The sequence below is a fragment of the Carassius carassius genome, chromosome 27 (genome assembly GCF_963082965.1).
Source record: "Carassius carassius chromosome 27, fCarCar2.1, whole genome shotgun sequence".
Lineage (NCBI taxonomy): Eukaryota > Metazoa > Chordata > Actinopteri > Cypriniformes > Cyprinidae > Carassius > Carassius carassius.
The window spans coordinates 8,877,362-8,894,956 of NC_081781.1; the positions used below are offsets into that span (position 1 = coordinate 8,877,362).

General features: G+C 35.4%; 2 protein-coding genes across 3 annotated transcripts in view; one reads left to right on the plus strand and one right to left on the minus strand.

The window, feature by feature from the left end:
* The first annotated feature begins 37 nt into the window (after positions 1 to 37).
* On the plus strand, positions 38 to 7,261 carry sccpdhb (saccharopine dehydrogenase b). Its single transcript, XM_059512498.1, has 12 exons — positions 38 to 1,200; positions 2,355 to 2,464; positions 2,660 to 2,740; positions 3,182 to 3,311; positions 3,768 to 3,817; positions 4,043 to 4,173; positions 4,346 to 4,463; positions 5,547 to 5,666; positions 5,803 to 5,859; positions 5,976 to 6,087; positions 6,164 to 6,245; positions 6,886 to 7,261. The coding sequence occupies exons 1-12, from the start codon at positions 1,002 to 1,004 to the stop codon at positions 6,983 to 6,985; spliced, it is 1,290 nt and encodes a 429-aa protein (XP_059368481.1). The 5' UTR covers positions 38 to 1,001; the 3' UTR covers positions 6,986 to 7,261.
* A 6,867-nt stretch (positions 7,262 to 14,128) lies between these two features.
* snap25a (synaptosome associated protein 25a) overlaps positions 14,129 to 17,595 on the minus strand; it is a 28,238-nt gene continuing 24,771 nt past the window's right edge. For both annotated transcript variants that reach the window (XM_059512499.1, XM_059512500.1), the window contains exons 6-8: positions 16,760 to 16,879; positions 16,401 to 16,545; positions 14,129 to 15,612 (exon numbers count right to left, since the gene is read on the minus strand). In XM_059512499.1, coding sequence (XP_059368482.1) covers positions 15,544 to 15,612; positions 16,401 to 16,545; positions 16,760 to 16,879 — 334 coding nt within the window. In that variant the 3' untranslated portion in view covers positions 14,129 to 15,543. The remainder of the gene's footprint in view (positions 15,613 to 16,400; positions 16,546 to 16,759; positions 16,880 to 17,595) is intronic.

Below are 17,595 nucleotides of genomic sequence, written 5' to 3' on the forward strand. Positions count from 1 at the left end.
TTTGTGGAATATTTAAAATATTTGAATCTGCTCAGAACCAGAAACCTGTTTCATTGTATGTTCTTTTTTCTTTCCCAAGTAGTATACATGATCTCTTTATGACTAGAAATGCGTTTTTTATATTTAGAAAGTGGTTTATGGTTTATGCTGTATCTCTGTCCTTAATAATATTGGACTAGTCCTCTGAATGATGCAGCAGTAAATGGAATTGGCACACATAATAAAACCTATGGTGAAATAGGAGCATTTCTCTTTGGAAACCCACAGACTGACTCATAGCTAATTTCATTTCAGAATCCAATAACAACTTCTCTGACAGTAAAAGCTTTAAGATGCACAGAACAAAAAAATATTATAGTGACACAAGCCTTAATCAAGAGTCAATTTCATGATCATGATTGCCTTGCCAACTGAACAATATTATTGAATTTGAACATGCAGCTTTAATGTAAAGTATGTATGGAAATATTTCATATTGCTTAATTACATCATTTTTCATATGTGAATCGTCACATACAGTGGGGCCCAAAGGTCTGAAACATTAACAACAAATGTATACATTAATCATTAGTAATAAAAAAATTATTCATAAATAGAAAATTGTGTTAAACTGTAAAATGTGTCAAAACAGTGTTAAATCAGTCACTAACAAGCTGTGATCTTACAATTTATCAACTGACATTTAAATGTAATTTATTGCTAGGTATATACATATGTTTGCTTTTCATATTATGTTAATGATCAGAAAAACACCCTCCTCTGTGTAACTGTTGTAGTGATATCCCCTTTCCAGCACGAGATGTCTCTCTTCTTCAATGTGTGACAGTTTCTGGAGTCTTAACCCACACAACGTTGGATTAACTTGAGCTACACTTATCAGAAGCACAATCTGATGCACTAAACGTCTGTATTTTGCACGCACGCTGTACACTGACAGCAGTGGAGCCGCAGCGGTCGCTCTTACCTCGTCTGTGTTTGCCTCGCACGCGGATCAACACACAATGGCGACGCTCACAACGTCAAGCAAAAGACCGTACCATATCATAGTGTTCGGAGCGACCGGTTTTACCGGCCAGTTTGTTGTGGAGGAGGTTTCACGGACGTGTAACGAGGGTCCAGGAGGGACGTTACAATGGGCTGTAGCCGGACGAAACCGCGACCGACTGGAGAAAACACTCGTTCTGGCAGCTGACGCTCTGCGTACGTGTTTGACTGTGTATACATTTGGACTTGGAAGTTTTTGTTATTGTACTTTACATTCAAGTGTCCATGCCACATATAATATAAATATACTGAATTATTGAACATATAGAACAGAAATAGAATAAATAATAATAATAGAACCGAAAAGTAACTATTTACAAGCAGCGCCACAATATGTGTACATGTGTTTTTTTTAAATGATCAATTACAATGTAATTGTTTTAAACATAGCCTACGTGTGACTTTGTAGCGTAATAATAAAATGTCATGGTACCCTAAAATACCACATATGTTCTATAGTGTCAAGTGCTAAATATATATATATATATATAGGCTAATCAAAATATTGCAAAAAATTACAATATTTTATATCTTTTAAAAATGTTTACATTATTAAAATAAAATGAATTATTATTATTTTTCTATGATATTATTATATAAATTTATTTTATTTATTATATTTAAACATGCTTTATTTTACAATTAATTTGTTATAAATATTCATTACAGATATGAACATGCTAATAACGTGGTACCATTGTGTGTGTGTGTGTATATATATATATATATATATATATATATATATATATATATATATATATATATATAAGACTATGTTTTTATTCTCTAGTACCATCGTGTTACTGCCACTTTTTTCTTTGAGGCAAAGCAAAGAAATTACAATAACAAATTGTAATTAAAAATTAAAGAATTACAATGCACATATGTTATTTATGAGAGGTAATAGTTTGTATTGGGTATAGATTGAATTGCCATACTGTCATGGCTAGACATGCAGTCAGCTCATAGTATTAGATGAGCTTCAGCAGATTTTGTCTTTTGAGATTATCGGATGGGATTACAGGGTTTGAGAATATTGTTGATTAAAGCCATAATGTTTGGACAATCCCGTCATCATCTGGAATAGGCTGTACTGATAATCGAGGATTTTAAAGCTATGCAATAGTTTAAAGAGTAAAGTGATACAGTGATCTATCTATCTATCTATCTATCTATCTATCTATCTATCTATCTATCTATCTATCTATCTATGCATTACATAAAATTGTATAATTTATTTGCAGCATTTTGAGCTGTTAGAGAACAAAGATGCATTTGTCTCTGACATTCCATCATTTTTCTTTCTGCAGGTAAACCAGAGCTGAAGTGTGTGGAGGTTATTGTAGCAGATGTAGCCGAGCCAGAGTCGTTGGCCATCATGTGCAAACAAGGAATCATTGTGCTCAACTGCGTGGGACCAGTAAGTCCACAAAGACTATTGTAAAAAAACACAGGAAGGGGTCAATTTACACATCTGTGCAGTCACACCTGTCCCAGTGCACCCATAGGCCAACGATAGCTCTATGACAAAAAAAAAAGATAAATGGAGTTGTGTTATTCTGAGAGAACTGTTGACTGTGAAATGCCATGGTGCTGAGGTGTCTTCTCTCAACAGTACAGATTCTACGGAGAGCCGGTGGTGAAGGCCTGCATAGAGAATGGGGCACACTGCATTGATATCTGTGGAGAACCACAGGTATAGCTAATGTTATCCGTCTAACAATTTTTTTAATAATCTACTTTTGAAAAACATACCATTGAAAAGTTTGGAGTCTGTAAGGTTGAAAGTTTATAATTTAAACAAACTGTTTTCTATCTTAATGTTTTAAATGTTAATTTATTCATGTGATGGCAAAGCATAATTTTCAGCAGTCGTTACTCCAGTCTTTCACATGATCTTTCAAAAATCATTCTAATATGCTGATTTGGTGCTTGAGAAATATTTCTTATTATTTTCAATGATGTGCTACTTAATATTTTTTGGAAACCTTGATGCATATTTTCAGGATCCTTTAATGAATTGAATGTTCAAAAGAAAAGCATTTATTCTAAATGAAAATCTTTTATGTTAATTGAATATAATGACTATAAAACCTGACACCTGAAAAATCTTTTTGATTCTTGATTTTTTTTTTAGTTTTTAGAGGGGATACAGCTGAAGTACCACAGTAACGCTCAGGAGAAGGGTGTGTATATCATTGGAAGCTGTGGGTTTGATTCAATTCCAGCAGATATGGGCATCCTTTATACACAGAATCAATTCAGAGGTGGGTTGCATGTCTGTGATTTTTTTGATAAATTTTTTGTGAATGTATTATTATTATTAAAATTATATATATATATATATATATATATATATATATAAATTGACTACTTCTGATCCACAGAGCAGGGGAAACTCCAGTGTATTAGAGAAAAAATCTGATCCTGACTTAACAGGTTTAGAGGTGTGCTTTGCATCAGTGTCCTAATGGTAAAACATGCATACTGTACATTACTGTGATATTTACCCTGTGTGTGCCCTTTGACCTTTGCATCAATGGATCTTGTGCAGTCAGATCTTTAATCTCATCCCAATTAGTTGGGCATACCACTGAAAAAGGCAAAGGCACTCAGTGCTTACAGGATGTGAGTGTCTGTCGTTTGCCTTTGAAGCGCTGCTGTGGGCAAACGTGCCTGCAGAGCAGCAGATGCCTGAACACTCCTCTGTCTGGCTTTCACAGGAACACTCACTGCTGTGGAGAGCTTCTTAACCATCAACACAGGACCTGAGGTGAGCAACAACTCCTCATGTTTGCAGATCTGTTTTAAGGGTCCACTTGTTGAATATGAGCTCTCAAAGGTTGGTTTGATCTAAGTTTAAGTTATCATATTTCCTGCTGTTTTAATCGAGTATGAAGAGAGCTATAGCAGACTGTTTGCATCAGGCCCATTGGGTGTCCTCAATAAAGTAGTTGGTGTCTTGGCTTTTGTTCAGCTGTCTTGTCTTCTTCATCAGGGAGGATGTGGCCATGATGCAATGTGGCAGTCAGCCATCTTTGGCTTTGCTGACAGTGCCAGTCTCAGAAGAATAAGGAGGAAGTTTGGGCATACACCTCTGGAAGCTGTTGGTGCTAGAATTAAAAAAAGGTGATTTAAAGTATTTATAAAATCATTCTCAGCATGTCATCCCATTAATACTATCTTAATCATGAGTTGTCTGCTTTATATAGCAGCCGACTCCCAGAGGAGTGAAGGAGAATAGTTCTCAGGATAGAAAACTTTACTCGTGTTCATTTGCTTGCTATTTTGGTGTACCCAGGGGAGCTCTGTTCTTCAGTAAGGAGATTGAGCAGTATGCCATTCACTTCATGGGCTCAGATCCATCTGTGGTGCGACGGACTCAGCGCTATATGCACAAGGAACATAAACACAGCCCTGTGAGTCTATAGACTGGCAAAAAAAATCACACAATCACACACACTTCTGGCACAACAATAATCATTTTTAAATAAATTAGTATTAACAGTAATATATGTTTTATATTTATTTTACTTTATACATGTATGTGTGTGTGTGTGTGTGTGTGTGTATATATATATATTATATATATATATATATATATATATATATATATATATATATATATATTTATTTATTTTATATATTACATTTTATTTAGTTTTTTACAGTTTATGTATATTAATATATATTAAAACATTTTTTGTATTAATAAATGTAAACATTTTGGTTCACATTTTTACTTTTGGTTTATTGTGAAAATCTCAAATTGTATATATCAGTTATCTAAATATTGTAAATTGCTCATGGCTGAACATTTAAATATTTATAAATATGAATAAAAACTTAAAACATAATTATATATAATATGTAATTTAGTATATTTAATTTTCTTTTTTTTAATTTTCTTTTTATTAATGTTATCCTTTTCCCTAATTTGTCATTTATAGCAATGCGACTAATACAAGTCAAAATTTCTTCTGTTATGTGGACCATGCCAGTCAGTTTTTGTTAGCAGAATAATTTTATCCCGGCGCAGCAGAAACCCAGTATTCATTTTTCTTAAACTGCTCTTTCAAAGAAGATCTAACGGGTTCTTGGCTACCCTTCTGTTTCCTCTTAAAAATGCAGTCTTTGATAGCTTCTTCCCTTGCTTTCCAAACACCATCATGCCTCTTAGCAGTTTTAATTACATTTCTTTTTGCTCTGTCTTGTGCGAGCATGATTACTGTGATAGTGCACTGAGAGCCCACATGGAAAGAGCAGGGAATGATTCACAGTCTTTGTGATTCATCGTCCTGCTCTTTCATCTCCATAGCAATGACCACAGTGTACTGGATGATGTCAATATGATCATTTTTGATTGATGTTTTACTGTGGGCAAAAAAGTATGTGTTATTAATTTAACACAAGAGTTACAAATGTGTGCATTTCAATGTCTAACTCACTTTGTTTTTGTTGCCAGCAGTTTTGAATTGGTTCCTCTATGCTCTTGTCCTCAGGTTCAGTATATGGCATATGTAGGTATTGGTGGTCTCTTCTCCATGCTGAAGACCCTCTTTGCAGGTGTCGTCTTCTGGTTCATGGTCAAATTTAGTCTTGGCAGGGGATTACTTACTGAGGTCCAGTACCATTTTAAAAGTCATTGCATTACTGTTGAAAATTTAATGGACAAAACTCTCATTCATACCGCAGAACATCAAGAAGCTTACATAAACTCATGAATTTCAACTGTGTGTGTGTGTCTGTTTCAATTAGTTTCCAGAATTTTTCTCATTTGGTTTGTTCTCCAAGACGGGACCAACAAGAAAGCAGGTACAAAAGATGCACTGAAATGTCTAAAACACAATATGAAATGCTAACATCTGTCTTACACAGCCCTCGGTTGTGTTGCTGAAGTTAAAGTTAAGTTAATTCTTGTCTTATTCCAGATGGATGGAACCTCTTTCAGCTTGAGGTTAATGGGGGAGGGCTACATGTCTGGTCATGACCCCTCTCAGGGCAAGCCAAATGCCAAAATCAGCACTGAAGTAACAGGACCAGGTATTGTCCTGCTCTCTATTTGATCCGATATTCACCCCAGATACTTAGATATGGTCACTACTGCTATATTTTACAGAGCCAGGATACATCGCAACACCGATTACCATGGTGCAGGCAGCTATTACACTGCTTAACGAACATCACTGTCTCCCGAATAAGTGAGTAAAATGACCTCAACATAATATATAGATGATTCTTAATACTGGTCCTGTGGAATTAAAAAAACAGATATGGGCAATTCTTAAAAAAAAAAATAAAAAACATATTCTCTGTTAGTTAAACAAAGCAAATAAACTACAATTCTAAATTGGATATACACTATTGTTCAAGTTTGTGGTCATCAGTTAGATTTTTCTTAATCCTTTTATTCAACAAGGATGCATTAAATTGATTAAGTGACAGTAAAGACATTTATAGGGTTACCAAGGAATTCTATTTCAAGTAAATGCTGTTCTTTTGAACTTTCATATATTTCCTACATTCATATAGACTGACATGTAAAGAAATGTGAACTGTCCACAATTATAAGGTATAGCTAAGAGTGGTCCAGACCAACCTTATGAAAGTATGACTTACTGAAAGTATACTTAACTAAGAGAGTTTCGGGACACACATATTAGCGATAAGGTACAGCTTAAGGTAAAAGGTTTTGGGAATCGCAGCCCTGATCTTCGTTTTTTTAAGACACTGCAAAGGTTAGAGTGAAATTTAAAGATTGATGCTGTGAATACTCAGTGTTATTTGTGTAGCATGTATGACATGCTGTCTCATGCAACATCCTTTTATTGGTCCTCACAGGGGTGGTGTGTACACTCCAGGGTCAGCGTTTGCAAGAACCACCCTAATCGACCGTCTGAACAAACACAGAGTCCAGTTCTCACTGAAGAACGGACAATAGACAGGAGTCCTCTTACTCTGTCAGATTCAATCAGCCTAGCTGATCTCTTTTATTATATAAATATAGTCTTATGTGTTGTATGTCTGTACTTTTTTGTGATTCATTAACCCTCAAGCATCCTTTGGGAAAAATTTAGGTAAAATCTTTTATTTTTATTTTTATAGTTTCCTTAATCTGAGCGGTACAAGACTTAACTGCTTCTACTAAGTTTGCCAGCTAAACACACACACACAAAAAAATGTACTCGGTACAGCAAAGTTAAGTGGTTTAAAAAAATAAAACAAAAACAACAAAACCTACATAATTTTTCCTTAGTGGCCACCCGTAGGAAATGAATGGGAAATACTATAATTCAGAGAATTTTTTATTTACCTAATAAAAATCTATATATCCAACGCGATGCAGATCATAAATACACATAAATGAAGGGGTGAGCCTATACAACAGCTTTGTTAGAAATAAATGACTAAATTGTCTTTCACTTATCATAGTCAGATTTGTCTTTAAGCATATTTTGGCATCTTTGTATAGTCTCACCCAACACAAATGTTTTTTCTTTTTTCTGCAATTTTAACTTGTGATAAAATCTAAAACGTTAGCGGTTAAGTTCGTTAACAGTGGCTTATGGATTTCAGCATATATTCAGCTATATGGCATCATATCTCACCAGATGTCACCAAAGTCACCAAATCTTTTAAGTTTTAGATGTCTGAACTTACTAGAATAATTTTTTACTTAAGTAAAATAAATATTAAGTATAACATACAAATAAGCATATTTTACATAAACTTTTAAAATTAAAAAAATCACAGAAAATTGCATATATTGATCGTTTTTATTTTATAGAAGATAGTGATATGACATTTATTTAAAAAAACATTGGGATCACACCTAAGACCAATTAAGGGCTACTATGTGAAGAATGCTTGAGGGTTAAATGTCTCAGATCTTGAAGTATGTACTGTGAGCCCAAAACACTTTTGGACACTTAAGTCACATTAAATGCCACTAGTATCAGTTTCCTGATACAGTTTGTCTGTTACAATCTATATTTATTAAACTTTTGCAGAATAAAGAGAGAGATCTTAACATTTGTGAATTTGGCTTTTAATCTCTGTCCTTACATGCTTTTGACAGAACTCCGCCACGAGGGGTCTCCTTTTTTCTATTTCCACATCTGCCGATTATTTATGTGGAGATGACAGGAAAGGTCATTTGGTTTGAGAAGGGTAGACGTTGTTTGGGGAGATTAGAAAAGGCAATGAATAGATCTTTTTAAGGGAAAGAAGAGAGGTGGCTGGGGGTCGCAGTGGATGAAGAATGGGGACTTAAAGATGCAGGCCAGGGTTGAAGCGGGTTGAGTTAGTATGACTCAGTCTCACAGGAAATAAAGAGATGCTGGGATGGAGCTTGTTTTAAGGTGTATTGTCACACTTGACTAAAGCAGAGGCAACAGTAGAGTGTGTTGTAAACACAGATTTTGCATACATGCATTGAGGGTGCGTTATGAAAGAAATGAATAGAATGGTGTAAAGAAAGAGTTACGTGTGGGGTCATTCCTGGTATATGCAGTACCATGTTTTATATATATATATATATATATATATATATATATATATATATATGCATTTGTTCTAATCAGGAAGTATTTTTAAAATAAAAGTTTACTACTAAAAAGTCTTAAAGGGATAGTTCACCTTAAAAGACTTTCATTTCCTCTCTAAATGAATTATAGCAAACTTATTATATAAAAAAATAAGTTGCTATAACCCTGTACGAGTTCATTTCTTCTGGTGAATATAAAAGAAGATATTTTAAAGACTGATGGTAACCAAACAGTTGCTGGTAGCCTTTTACTTCCATAGTATTTTTTTTGTGTATTTTTTTATGTAATATATATTTGTGTGTGTGTGTGTGTGTGTGTGTTCAACAGAAAAAAAGAAACTCATACAGGTTTGGAACAACTTGAGGATGAGTAAACAATGACAAAATGTTCATTTTAAGTGAACTGTGTCTTTAAATAAGCACAGGTGGTTAGGCTTTATCAATTTACAAGAGCTGCTAATACTTTGTCATGTTTGTGTCACTTCCCGAGGGAAAGATGTGTCACTTACTGAAGGAAGATGTCAACACTGGCTATTGTTAGCCAAAAAGTCATTACAAACATTGTGGAAAAAGAGTATACCTTAAAGGAATAGTTCACACAAAAATGTGAGATTTTTGCACATTGTACATAAAACCCTTATCAGTCTTCAGTACTCTGTCTTTCTCTTTTGTCTCCCTCCTCCTCTCCTCCCTCATTCCAGTCCTCTAGAGGAACATTGTTTCTCTTGCCATGTTTTAAAGTGCCTGGTACTCAGAATCTACCACAAAGCATTATGCAAGACGCCCTCCCTTCTTATGTGTTCATTTTGCCCAAACATCACCCTCCATCTCAGTCCTCCCTCCTCCACCCCTCCTGAGAAGCACAGGCGGTAGTCTGGAGGATCGCATTAAGCGGCCGCACGTGTAATCTCGGAGGGTTAGGACTGTGTGTGATCTTTCTCGGCTTGCCACAGGAACGTGTCAAAGATCTGGACAGATCCGGTGAAGCCGTGCTAATGTGTTGCTGTGAGCGCTGGGGCGGAAGTGCAGGATTTGCTGTATGATTTGGACTCTGCTGACTACTTAATAGTGGGCTTGTTTTGCGGTTGCAGGACATCGGGTGGGGGAAGAGCGCTAGAGCACTATGCAGCATTACTTACAGCTACAGGAGGAGGAGAGAGAGGGGGAGGGGTGATGAAGGTGTGGAGAAACTGAGACACGGAGGGTGGGGATGTGAAAGAAAAGGGGTTGAGGTGGTATTATGAGGAGAGGATGTGAAATTCAGAGAGAGTGACTTCGAAGACGGAGCGAAGGTGTGACGTTTTGACTTAATGTGACAGCAAGAGAACATGCTGGTTCAGTGGGACATAAACAGCGGGAGGACAGACTGAGCACTAAGGGCACTTTAAACTACTTTGAAGGAAATGTTCATGGGTACACTGTGAGAAAAAGATTTTTCAAACTTGTAGATAAAACATTATTTTAGGGAATGTTTTAGAAGTAAATAGTGTTTGTAAACCTTAAAATTTTAAATAAATAAAAGTTTATTTTAATATGTGGCTTGCCATCTCTGTAATTTTTTACAGGCAATTTATGAGTGAAAATTGTTTCTAAAAAACTTTGAGTACAGTAATTATTATTGTAAATAAACCAAATGTCAGCAGATTTAGATTTATTTATTCTGATAAATTCTGTCAGTAAATATTAAGATTCTGTAAATACACATTCAAAAGTTTGTGGCTGATAATATTTTTTTTTATGTTTTTTTTTTTTTGGTAGTTTTACCATTTATAATAACCATTTTCTGTACTTTATTCTTGTAATGAAAACTGATTTTTCAACAGCATTCGTACTCCAGTCTTCAGTGTCACATTATCTTTCACAAATTTTAATATGCTGATTTGGTGATCAATAATTATTATTTTATTATATTTATATATATATATATACAGTGGGGCTCGAAAGTTTGGGCACCCCTTGCAGAATCTGTGAAAATGTGAGTAATTTTCAAAAAATAAGAGAGATCATACTAAATGCATGTTATTTTTTATTTAGTACTGTCCTGAGTAAGATATTGTACATAAAAGATGTTAACATTTAGTCCACAAGACAAAAAAATTGCTGAAATTATTAAAATAACCCCACTCAAAAGTTTGGGAACCCTTGGTTCTCAATACTGTGTGCTGTTACCTGATGATCCACGACTGTCTTTCTGTTTTCTGATGGTTGTGCATGAGTCCCTTGTTTGTTCTGAACAGTTAAACTGAGCAGCGTTCTTCAGAAAAATCTTTAAGGTCCTGCAGATTCTTCCGTTTTCCAGCATCTTTGCATATTTGAACCCTTTCCAGCAGTGACTGTATGATTTTGAGATACATCTTTTCACACTAAGGACAATTGAGGCACTCAAACACAACTATTTAAAAAGATTCAAACATTCACTGATGCTCCAGAAGGAAACAAGATGCATTAAGAGCTGGGGCTGAAAACTTTTGGAATTTGAAGATCAAGGTAAATTGTACTTAATTTGTGTACCGGGAACATACAAGTATCTTCTGTTGCTTACGAAGGGCAGAACTAAATGGGAAAAAAATCATATTTCAACAAAATAAGACAAATTTGGCCATCTTCATCATGTTTAAAAGTTTCACCCCTCAAATCTTAATGCATCTTGTTTCCTTCTGGAGCATCAGTGAATGTTTGAATCTTTTTAAATAGTTGTGTTTGAGTGCCTCAATTGTCCTTAGTCTGAAAAGATGTATCTCAAAATCATACAGTCACTGCTGGAAAGGGTTCAAATATGCAAAGATGCTGGAAAACGGAAGAATCTGCACGACCTTAAAGATTTTTCTGAAGAACGCTGCTCAGTTTAACTGTTCAGAACAAACAAGGGACTCATGCACAACCATCAGAAAACAGAAAGACAGTCGTGGATCATCAGGTAACAGCACACAGTATTGAGAACCAAGGGTTCCCAAACTTTTGAGTGGGGTTATTTTAATAATTTCAGCAATTTTTTTGTCTTGTGGACTAAATGTTAACATCTTTTATGTACAATATCTTACTCAGGACAGTACTAAATAAAAAATAACATGCATTTAGTATGATCTCTCTTATTTTTTGAAAATTACTCACATTTTCACAGATTCTGCAAGGGGTGCCCAAACTTTCGAGCCCCACTGTATATATATATATATATATATATATATATATATATATACATACACACACACACACACACACACACACACACACATATACATGGATAGATAGATAGATAGATAGATAGATAGATAGATAGATAGATAGATAGATAGATAGATAGATAGATAGATAGATAGATACAACAAATAACCACTCTTTAAAGAAATTTTGTTGTGTCTCAGGTTAGTCTTTTGTCTGAGAGAGGTTGCATCTTCATCGTAAATCTCCAGAATCTTTAATTACCTCTGGGTCAGCAGAAAAGCACACTACAGCACCTCGTTCATCAGCCAGCCCCACACACAAGGCCAGAATGAGAGAAAATCACATTTGTTTTTCCTCAGGAGGGAATGCAGCTCACAGCACTCCATTTTATCAACCTGAAGGGCTGGATTTCACTGAGGAAAACACACCATTCCCTGTCTCACACGTCTGTCGGTTCACATTCAAAATAAAGCGTGACGCACACTGCACTTATCGCTGCCAACATAACTGGCATTATCACACACACACTGTATATATATATATATATATAGGATCATTCAACAGATGCAGGTTTGCTTACAAACACACAAGCCTATAGAAAACCAGCTGCTGAGACATTATTTAAACAAACCACATGTACAACATCTAATCTTCATATTCCATTACTGTAATCCCTTTTTTTCTTTTCTGTGAGATGACTTCACTTTAAAAATGGTGGGTAAACAGAGTCTGCCCAGCTTTTCCATGCCTGCAGTGTGGATATTTTTATGGCAATAAATATTTAATGTAGCTCATGTTGCCTGATATTGCAACACCTTTTCCAAACGTTTAATACAGAAAGTGTGTGACGATACAAGAGACATGAGCTTGCATGCTGTTAGCTCCAATGTTTAAATGTATGATGTTAAACCTTTTCAAAAATCTCATAAATAGTGTACCCTTTTTTATCTTTTGTATGAGACGATTTCTAATTAGCTCTAAATTTCTGTCACATTCCTTCTTTCATGTGCACTTCATGAGCTTGCAATGTACCTCAGTGTTTATCAAGCGTTTATTAGTGTTTTTATAATACAGTGTGACAGCATCTGTGATTTATTAAGGTCTTTAAGGCTTCTGAAGAAGTTTTGGGGTAAACTTTAGACCTCTTGCTGGTTGCGCTAAGCATCAGCTTGTTGTGTTGTTCTTGGCTAATGAAACTAAATTAGGCTGATGTGTCTTGATTATTCAATCTCAGCAGCAAATTCTTCCTTATTAACCTTTTCTAACCAAAACAGGGACATTCAAGGTGGTGAGTTGAAACAGAGACTATAGAAAAAGGAATGGGAGAAACCATATTAACTACAGGTATGGAAATCTATTATGCAAGACTATTATAACAGCAGCCTTGTGGCTGTTACCAAGATAGTCGCTGAGCTGCCTTGAAAGAAAATTTATCCCAAAAATGAACATTTACTTACCCTCAGGCCATTCAAGATGCAGATGGATTTGTTTCTTCATGGAACAGATTTGGACAAAATAGCGTTACATTACTTGCTCACTAATGTATCGTCTGAAGTGAATGGGTGCCATCAGAATGAGAATCCAAACAGCTGATAAAAACATCAAAATAATCCACAAGTAATCCATGTGACTCCAGTCCATCGAATATTTTCATAAGCTGTGTGTTTGTAAGAAACTATCATTAAGGCATATTAATAACTTTCAACAGTTGCTTCTGGACAAAATACCATTATCCATAAAAACACATCCTCCAGTGAAAAAGTCCATCTCTGTTGTTTTCTCACGTCGTTTCTGCTTGCAAACAGCGCTTGATCTGTGCATATCTCTCTCCTGATTCAGATGAGATGAATAGAGGATTCATATTTTAGCTGGAAACAGTTTGAATGCAGTTTGAAGTTAAAAAGGTCTTATTGATCAATTAGTTTCTTACAAACATGCAACTTTTCATTTCACAAGCCATTAATTGACGGACCGAAGGCATGTGGATTATTGTGACGCTTTTATTTGCTGTTTTGAAGAAACTCATCTACATCTTGTATGGCCTGGTAGAGAGTGGATTTCTTTAAAGGGACCTTGTCTGAATTTACTCTGTGATATCATATCATATCATATCATGTATTTCATATCATTCAGTGTCATTTTTGACAAATCAGATATGCATAACCTTAATAATATGTGAAATGGTACTTCAATAGCTCAACTGGTAAAGCATGAGACTAACAACACCAAGGAACCAGGGTTTGATTCCCAGAGAACACAGATAAAACGATAAGATTCAGGCTCGGCTCATTCAGCACTGCTGTTCTTGTCCCACAAAGCAGCTCTGTCAAGCAACAGTGAGGTTTTGCTTGAGACAATAATGAAAACCCACAGCGATTAGGGGTTTATTACTTTTAATCAATTCAGCTAGCTACAAAATGTCAACCACTTCACAGACTGAGAGGATACAGAGGGAGTTTTAATATTACATGCGTTGAGGACATCAATCTCACAGTTTAACCTATGTGTCATTCAGGTAAGGTATTTATTCGACTTCTTATAATAATTATTCAACATCTTAGTGATTTGGTGTGCATAGCTCTAAGGACAGAAACAACAAAAAACTTTTTTTTTTTTTTTTGTTATGGATTATTGTCATTTTTTACCAATAACAAACCACACGGGGAAAGTAAACTAACAGGATACAGTCTTCTTATAAAAGTAAGGTCTCTCAGAAATATGCGTCTTTGCTTTACATTGCAAATGATTTATTTCTTTTTTCAGAGCGTCCAAAACCTATACTGTAAACAACCAGTCCTCAGCTTTCAGAACATCATTTTCTACACCAAACTGCAAATTCATTTTAGAAAACAAGTCATTTTTGCAGGACCACCCCACCAGCCTTGTTTCATTCCCATCACTTTTGCATTATTTTACAACAAAGGTCACAGTCTGTAAATATATATTGACTGAAATGGTGGCACTATTGCAAACTTGCAGTAATATGGAACGTTCCACTGTGTCCTAATACTGAGCATGCTTTTGTCAATTTTGCTACTGCCATGATTTTTTTCCCCCTTTTTTTCATCTTTTTAAAACAAGTTTTATTTATAAGACGCTAAGATCTACCATTTGTCATGCATAACGCACAATTCACAACACTTGGAATGCAATGTTTTTACTACTACAGCTACAGAATCTAGTTGCACATTGTCTAAACAGTAACTGATTATGGTCGTGATGAGAGATATGAACCAAGGACATTGATTGTAAGTGCTTGTTGTATTAATATCATTTGCAAAATCTTTTTTCCCATTCTTCATTGTCATGACAACATCAAAATAAGGAGCATGACCGTAGCTGAGTGGTGTGACACAGTTTAACCAAGACGATACTGAGATATACTGAAAAGGAAAGACAGCTTGTATAGCATTCCTATATAATTCCTCCAGCAAAAATTCGTTATATATATATATATATACACATAGGCTATATGTATACACATACAAGCGGATATATGTATACATACATGCATATATGTATACAGGCAATAAGGAGAATAAAAACTTCACAAGTGAGCAAGAGCCATCGAGTCAGCACTATATACAACCTTTGGAAAGAATGATAAAGAGTATAAGAAATCATTTTACGAGGACAATCATTGAAAAAGCTGACAGACGACACATAGAACGACATTTACAATGAGGGCCGGGTGATATGTGCATGTGTGCAAACCTAGAAGGTAAATACCATGATAAGCGCATTGCCTTTTGACAAACTGCATGGCTGGTAAAAGCAGGCAGACCAGAGGCTTAGCCACTGCCGAGCATCTTTGTGGCCCTCTGGTTGGCTTCATCAATCCTGGTCTTGTTGGAATCAGCCTGAAATAGTTCAAACAGTGCTTTATTAGAGACACTGTATTCATTACAATCAAGCCATTATATGGAGTTGCAATATATATAGTTAGAAATGTATATCAGGGTTATTATAGTAAACTACAAAAATATTATATTAAACTACAAATAACAATTTTTTACTTATTGTCACTTACATATTTTATTTCAGCTAGTTAACAAGGCAACATTTCTCATTTTAATTCAGTTTAACTTGATGTACTTAACAAAAAAACTAACAAGAACTACAATAGTATCTCGATAATATGAAAATAACACGCATGCATACAGTATGTCGTTTTATTTTTAAAGTCAACATGAAATCAAAACTGACTTAATTTATTAATGAACATTGTTATTATCGATGCATGTTTCAAAGAATTCAAATATTTGTCAAAATATCAAAATAATCAAAATAATATATTGTATAATTGATCAATTTAGTAATTACCATTTATTTACGTTTTGGAAGTGAAATTGTGTACTGTATATAAAATATTGTTTCATTTTTGAAGTCAACATGAAATCAAATTAGCCCCGTTTAATTCATTAATGAACATTTTTATTATTGGTTCATGTTGTCTTCTTAATTAAAGTAATATATGTTTTATATAAAAATGAAAATATGTATGATTTATAATATTTAGTAATATTTAGTATATTTGAGTTGTAAAACCGCACTTTTCTTTTTTTTTCTTTTTTACAGGATTTAGGATTGTGTGATTTATCATTGGGAAATCCAACAGGGGAATCTGGCCTTGAGATTCAGTCCATACCTTCTCCATGATCCTGTCGATCTGGCGGTTCTGGGTGTCAATTTCGTTGCCCATATCGAGAGCCATGTGGCGCAGGTTACCAATGATGCCTCCTACCTGCTCTAAGTTCTCATCCATCTCATTTTCCCTGGCGTCATCTGTTACCCTGCATGCCACAAGCACAGCACAACGTCAATTTCAATCCACAAACGCCAATAATTTCTCAAATCTGACTACTTACAAATGGCCTAACTATACATTTGACCTCTTTAGCTTTTATTTGAACATACGTTTTTTTAATCTTTTGGCTACACGATCAAACCTCTCTCTTATCCAGCTAACCCTCTGGACAGAGCGTCCTGGAATCCGGGGCCTCTCACCTGCGGATAAAGCCTCCGCTGATAGCCATCTGTTCACGCTCATCCACTACACGGGCGGGCTGGCTTGCAACCACTCCGTCCTGGTTATTTCCCCAGGCCTTGCTGCCTCCGCTCTTCATTCTGCACAGAGTCGGGGGAAGCGTGAGTGCAAGGGTAACCCCACTTCCATATCAGCAGCAGTGTGTTCACAGATCAACAACAAACATGGATTACCAGGCAAGCATAACAGGGATGGGCTCATTCTCAAGGGGCTTTTGTATAATGGTCATATAACATACATGTACTTGATGCTGAGACACATAGCTTTCTAAAAATGGGGGATGTAAATACAGCCATTTTCAAACAAAGAAAAATGGGACTCAGAGGTCACCTCTGGCCGCCCCATGGAACATGAGCTGTCACCCCTTTCAAATGATGACAAATAACAAAGAGCACAGGCCTTGGCGACAGACAACACAGAGTTACAGGACTGCCACATTAGTGGAGAAGAGTGTAAATAACTTCAACAGAAAAGAAACTAGAGGAAGAGAACCACATCCTATCTTGCCCTTTCATTGGCCACCTCTCACCTTGTTTATGACTCAAATATGAATATTATCATGTAGGAAAGACAATGACAGACCAGTAATGCTCTGAGATTATTAACCCAGAACCACAAATGAATGAAACTATCAATTATTTGGTAATTATAGCTTTTACACTGTAATTATCCAAAACATATGCAATCTTATCAAATATGGAAACAACCTATTATGGATTATTACTATTTATTGTTGTAGACATGACAGTGGGGTACTGTGATCATTTAGAGGCCAGTAGTGAGGTACAGAATAACA

Excerpts from the sequence above, each read along its gene's own strand:
- sccpdhb (XM_059512498.1), top strand. The coding sequence starts at position 1,002 with ATGGCGACGCTCACAACGTCAAGCAAAAGACCGTACCATATCATAGTG. Across the intron at positions 2,741-3,181 it reads ATATCTGTGGAGAACCACAG|TTTTTAGAGGGGATACAGCT; the intron begins GTATAGCTAATG and ends TTTTTTTTTTAG. Across the intron at positions 5,667-5,802 it reads GCAGGGGATTACTTACTGAG|TTTCCAGAATTTTTCTCATT; the intron begins GTCCAGTACCAT and ends TGTTTCAATTAG.